Here is a 6,560-nt window from a genome sequence, read left to right as displayed (position 1 = left end):
TGTGGGAAGTTCATATGGCTTAAACTGTATGTTTCATTTTTCCCCGCATGCTGTTTCATTCGTCCTCTCCAGGAGGGACGGATGAAACATTACGCACGTCCCACTCTTGCGGTAATAACTCCTGAACGGTTTTGTCCAAAGCTGAAAATGCAACTGTATTTGACAGATGACACATGTAGGTTGCTAGTGACAAAGTATCAGCTTTCAGTACGATACGAACGCTTTGTAAATTACGTTTAATTAAAAAGTGTTTCAACTGTCCCGGCTCTCCCCTACACTACTGGTCAAAAGTTTGGGGTCACTTATAAATTTCCATTGCATTCTAGAGCTTGGCCGATAAAGGATTTTTAAGATTTAAAATATTTAAAATATTTGGTTATTAAAAAAATGAGATTCTGATATATCAGCTGATATATATTTAAAAAACAAAAAAACAAACGTCTAACTTAAACATAAACAGATTCCCCAAACATTAGTTATTTGTAGTTATTCATGAGTTCTAACTAAAATATGCTAATTTGTTTTATTGTCACAACAGAACAGAGGAACATCAACATATATTCTGATAAATAATATGTATAAAAATACAAACTGAAGAACTTAAAAAAATTTAAAAATGAGTGTTGCCAACAGGGACATTGTAGAGTGTCCTCTGATGGACAAACTATGCAAAGCCATCATTCGTAACATGGTTGATCATCCATTTTTATTTTATTTCTTAAATATTTATTTATCAGAATCATTTATTTGTCATTATAAATGATTCTGTTGAATACATTTTTTATTTTTTTATCAGGCATTATAAATGCCAATACCGATATTAGAAAATGTCTAATATCGGCCCTCCGATTTATATCAGTTGTGCACTATTGCACTCCATTGTAGACAGAATACCAGCTGAGATCAGTTGCACTGTTTTTTTTAACCAGGGCAGCAGTTTTTGTAGATGACGTTATGTGCTTACATAATTTCAAAATGGTTCTCCAATGTTTTTCTAGTTTTTTTTTTTATTATATCATATTAGTAAACAGAATGTGTCTTTGGAACATTGGATCAATGGTTGCTGATAATGGGCAATGTAGATATTGCATTAAAGAGCAGCCACCCACTCAGATCAGCTGGTATTCTGTCTATAATGGAGTGGAAGGGAAATTTGTACCGGTAGTGTACATCTGGCAACCTGGCCCGTCAAAATTGGCAGTTGATACCAACACACAGGCCAAAACACAAACAGATATTCCTTCACGGAACGGAAATTTTAAAAGAGGAAAATGCTGGCTACAGCATTGTAGAAAAGATAATATTTCAATTTAGCATGTTTCCTTCACATCTTATGAAATATTATGGTCATTTTTGGATTTAATACAGTAACTATATTACATATTGCACCTTTAAAGATACATTTATCTAAAGAACAAATAAAGAATCTTATGGAACATAAATGGCTCCAGAACTCCAGCAGGGTTTTTACTCTATTAAACATCAGGCTGGTAACTACGTCATTGCATATGGCTGCCTTGTTACAGGAAGAATATATACAGATGAAAGTTCCAAAAGTGTCGTCTCTTCAGTTCTGCAGCAGAAATCCCTTGCTTTTTGGTCCTTAACTTTACAGACATGCACAACACGTGTCGAAACAGCACTGAGCAACACTTTATGCAACACAGATCAATTGAGGCTAGTTCCATTTACATCTTCAGTCTCCGTAAATACCTACTATATTGAAAAGTTGCTTTTAATGGGTAGCAACGATCCCTAAAGTGTTTTGTGGTAAAGGAGCACACCCGCACTTACTCCTTTTACACTCACTTTTTAAAGTTTTCTAATAATTACAACGTAATAACAATGTATGTCTGTGAACAGAAGCACCTTATCTAAAAATTTCCAACAATATAAAATATATTAATTACATATAATACATATATAAACTGTACATACATATATAAATTGTACATACACATATAAATTACATTTGTACCCTCTTCATACTCAATCTTCAATCCAATTTGTCAATTCAGCAATTGTGATAATTTTTGTTACAGCCACAACAAAAAGAATAGCTTCGCCCTATTACCAGCAGCATATTAAAACGACACTATAATTCACGTTGTTAGCCTACCGGCTACAAACAGGCTTGGTAGTGATCGCCACGGTAATGAGCTGCAGATCTGGTGTTTTTAATTAGTTAGTCAGAATATTCAGTACAAACAGATCAGGGATGCTGTTCTGCATGAAGTAAGCTGGAAGTTACTGTAGCTCTGGTGTGTTTTTATGTGGTTATGTGAGTCGGACTGTGTTTATATACAGTCTATGGTCGGACTCCGTTTAAAAAATAGCCTTTTAATGCTTGTCAGCAACCGATATTATGGCCTTGTGCGCTCTGATAAATTTGGCATGCAGTTAACACACCAGTCTTAATTTATGTTGAATGAAAACTCTTCTCCAGGTTGTTCTTTAAAAGTGATGACTCTTCTTTAAGTGCAGTGTAGTGGATAGAGACTGTAAAGACCTTGAACACCCATACAGATGTTATCAGTTATTCAGGTTGATTGGACTTCTTCCCTGGACTGTGTGGGGGTGACTACACTGATTGATTGACATCTTCCTGAATCTCCTGTTAGCATTGTTTAACCTGTGAGGGGGGACAAATGACAGCGTTAATATTCTTATTGGTGGAAAGAATTCTTTTCATGTAATATGTTCCAATCATCAACCTTTGCAGAGTCTAATCAGCCGGAATAACTGATAACACCCTGATAACACCTATGTGGCTGTTCAGAGGCTTTGTAAGATACTTTGAATGTTAATGGGTGGCTGTGGCTTAGTGGTAGGGCGGTTGCCTGCCAATCGGAAGGTTGGTGGTTCGATCCCCGCTCCTGCAGTCGTTGTCGAAGTGTCCTTGGGCAAGACACTGAACCCCGAGTTGCCCCCAGTGCCGCGCATCTGAGTGTGAATGTGTGTGAATGTTTATCTGATGAGCAGGTGGCACCTTGTACGGCAGCCCCGGCCACAGTGTATGAATGTGTGTGAATGCTGAATGTTTCCTGTAGATGTAAAAGCACTTTGAGCAGTTGTTAAGACTGGAAAAGCGCTAAATAAATACAGCACATTTACTTTTGTACATTAAGAACAGACAAAAAGTTTTATTAATTTGCAATTTATCGCGAGTTGACTATGGACAATGGAATCGTGATTAATCTCGACTAAATATTTGATTTGATTGATAGCCCTAAAAAAAAACTCGAAATTTGCTGTGAATATCAATGGTCCCCTGAGGGGAATTTTAGTCACCCTTTAACCTTTACCTGTGGTGCAAAATGACCAGATAGATATAACATTTAATGTGCAAAAATCCCTTTTGAGTCTGTAAGGCTTTAACCCCATTACTGCTGAGACTAAGAATAACTAAATGATCAGTGTGTTGCTGGTTGGGTCCAACACAGTCCTCTTGGAATGGATGAATGGATGTCAGCAGCCAGTAACAGGACTGCATCATCAACAACACAGTCAAAGCCATAGTGAGAAATTTCTGTCTCCCCCATGAGGAATTCTAGATAATGACAACAACAACGTCAGCACATCCACATGACACAAGCCTTTGGTGATTGCGCAACACCCCCACCCCTCCTCCAAACAGTCGCTAGTAGCCAAGGAGGACACGGAGGATTAAAAAAATATGGACTCTTCAGCAGAGGTTATTATCGTCACTTGAGTTTCAGCGTGTGAAAGTCACCGTACGCCACAATCCTCTGAACATAGCTGTACTGAGACACACAGATAGTGGTGTGGAGCTAAATAGCTTTGTATTAACACATTAGATTAGGCAATGACTTGAATGAAACGGACATTGACTAATATAAAATAGCTGTGCAATAATGTGTGTAAGTTTATTATTAACCTTTAAACTGTTAAAATGACGTGTACACCTTGCTGACTGACTGTAGTCAGTGTATTGCTAAATAATACTTGAATGCCATTCTCAGGTGATAGATTCTGGTGTGTGTGTGTGTGTGTGTGTGTGTGTGTGTGTGTGTGTGTCTGTGTGTGTTGTCTGTGCCCTCCGGCAACACAGCGAGACAGCTTTCCCCGCGATGATCACAAACCGAAGCTAAAGGAAAAACATTTCTGTGACCTTGTCCAGTGCCCCTGAATATCCTGACAGTCACGCTCTTTTCTTACTTCACAGCAAGTGTTTTGTTCCATTACCACTGATGACAGACAGTTAAATTACATGTCTCTGTAACGTTTCGGTAAAATGTTGCCTTTTGTCAGGGGGAATTATGTATTCTACGATGGACTCTTTCCTCCTCCAACACATTTTCCACAAAGACTTTGACAGGAGTAGAGAGGGAGCATGTCTGTCCTTGTCAAATCTGTTTTTAGGACAATCTGCACTTGCACAGTTCACTAGTCATGTCTCCATATAGTGATGGGGAAGGAGAAGGAAGGCTGCAGCACTCTTGACTAAATGTCCACAATCTGCAGTGCTTTTATCAGACAAGAACTTTGGGCTAAAGAGTACGTCTGTGAGAGTCCATCTCGGCTCTGCGCTTCTAAAGCCAAATTTCTGGTTCTACAGACGCTCCACGCGTACCTTTCCCCATAGTTGGTGTGTGTGTCGATCTCTTTAAGAGAATAGAAGGGCTGGTGGGTGTGTGTGTGTGGGGGGGGGTAGTACCTACTGCATACTGCGTCCATCGGTAGTATGCACTATGAAACAGCTAAACCGTTTTCTTCTGCAATATGCTAGGCCAAGCTGAGCCTTTGAACAAGCTCTCAAAGCACTGGGCAAAAAAAAAAAAAAAAGAACTCCCATCACGAAAACAATAACTTGTTGAGCTTTGCATTTTTAGTTTGTTTACTTTATAAGATGCTGAAAATTGAAGAAACTGAAACTTAATGTCTTATTTTTGTGAAATCCAACAGTAATTATGAACTGAAATAATGGAACTGTTTATACATGTTATAATTCATTTACAAGACTGTCAAAGAGAGACAAGTATCTGTCTGCCCTGTCAGTCGCTGCACTCCCTCACATCTGCCTGCTCCGTGGCCTGTGTGTGTGTGTGTGTGTGTGTGTGTGTGTGTGTGTGTGTGTGTGTGTGTGTGTGTGTGTGTGTGTGTGTGTGTGTGTGTGTGTGTGTGTGTGTGTGAGAGTGACAGACTGGTCGGTGAGCTAAGTTACCCACAATCTCTTGTGGAGCTTATTACTACAAAAAGGCAGACCTTAACAAATGTTGGGAAAAAAACGCAATTTCAAAAACAGCCAAAGTTCTCCCTGCACGTTCTGACCACAGTGGGCTTTTTTTTTTTTTTTTTTTTAAATCTCTTCATGTTTTTTTTTTTTGCAGCTAACGCCTGACCATCATTTGTGCTGGATGCACCCCGTCTACCGCAACATTGTGTTTGGAGCAGGATTCTCAGGTACAGACACAAGCACGTAAAAAACAACTCCAACTAAAAGACAGAAATCTATGCAAGGGATTGTCTTTGACAGACCATATGTCTGTTAGGATGAATTACCGGTGTCCCACTTTTAACAGAGCCACTTGCCAGACAACAACACATGACTACGGTTTATACATATTTTGGGGAAGTAAACATGTCAAACTTGTCTTTGTCAGTATAGGAATTAAGCAAGGTTGTACAGATTTCAACATTACACATTAACCCATTATTACCAGGGGTCTGGGGGTCCTCCCCCAAAAACCTTTTGAGCGTCAAACACTTCATTTCCTGTGTCTGAAATTGTTGGAAAACATATTTACTGGTAAGCCGTAGGGCTTAATGCTAATACTTGACAATATGGATATCGATTTGTTGGGTAGGTGTTTGTCAATTCTGGGATTCAATATTCCTTTTTTCCTTTTGCTTTTCCTTCAATACTGTAATAAAGTTGACATGTTTTGAGCCCCATGAATGGTTATTTTTACATCTTTTTGGTAAGTAGGTTGCCTTTTGTATTTTTTGAGGGGGAAGATTTCTATATTGGGGGGTGGGGGGGAAATACCCCTTACATCCATCTATGCCTATGGAATTAAGGTTCCTTTACTTCTCTAGCTATTAGTAGAATCTGTAGCCTAGTAACAGCTGATGCCAGCAGCCTTCCAACTGTGAGAATGTATTTGAAGCAATTATGAAGATGGTGTATCAGTGCTGTACAGTCATATAAAGCAGACCAAGTGTGTACAGCCATGCTAAAAGCTCTGTGAGGCTGAACCAGGCATACAGGTGCTTTGTGCTAAATGCAATTGGAGCACGCTCTCTATGCCAATGGTAACATGCTGGTGTGTAACAGATAATGTACACTAGCGCTGTCAATCCTCCTCTATATTACCATTTGAATTGCATTTTTTTTTTTAAATATTCAAATGGTATTCTTAAAAAGTTGCCTGGTAACGGGAAAGCTGGCAAGATTGACGCCGCCCCGTCTGGCTTGTTTATTTTCAGTAATTTTACTTTTTCTCACAAAACGTCGATATTTTAGTTGATGTTCATACTTAGTTCAAGTTCAATAGTTACAGTTATATATAGGGACGCATTTTATCATCTCTCCACCG

At 38.9% G+C, this 6,560-nt stretch overlaps 1 protein-coding gene and 1 long non-coding RNA gene across 4 annotated transcripts in view; one reads left to right on the top strand and one right to left on the bottom strand.

Annotated features, from left to right (window-relative positions):
• Positions 1-6,560, bottom strand: part of LOC116695664 (uncharacterized) — an 813,105-nt gene that overhangs the window by 16,386 nt on the left and 790,159 nt on the right. The gene's annotated exons all lie outside the window — the stretch shown is intronic.
• The window catches only part of LOC116695626 (peroxisomal sarcosine oxidase), a 115,457-nt gene that overhangs the window by 36,624 nt on the left and 72,273 nt on the right, over positions 1-6,560 (top strand). For all 3 annotated transcript variants that reach the window (XR_004333504.1, XR_004333505.1, XM_032526033.1), the window contains exon 7: positions 5,352-5,424. Coding sequence is in view for 1 of the 3 variants with exons in the window: in XM_032526033.1 (XP_032381924.1) it covers positions 5,352-5,424 (73 nt within the window). In the remaining 2 variants the exon portion in view is untranslated. The remainder of the gene's footprint in view (positions 1-5,351; positions 5,425-6,560) is intronic.

This window comes from Etheostoma spectabile, chromosome 9 (genome assembly GCF_008692095.1).
Source record: "Etheostoma spectabile isolate EspeVRDwgs_2016 chromosome 9, UIUC_Espe_1.0, whole genome shotgun sequence".
Classification (NCBI taxonomy): domain Eukaryota; kingdom Metazoa; phylum Chordata; class Actinopteri; order Perciformes; family Percidae; genus Etheostoma; species Etheostoma spectabile.
Note: the sequence above shows the minus strand (reverse complement) of the source record. Positions and strands in the feature narration are given on the sequence as shown.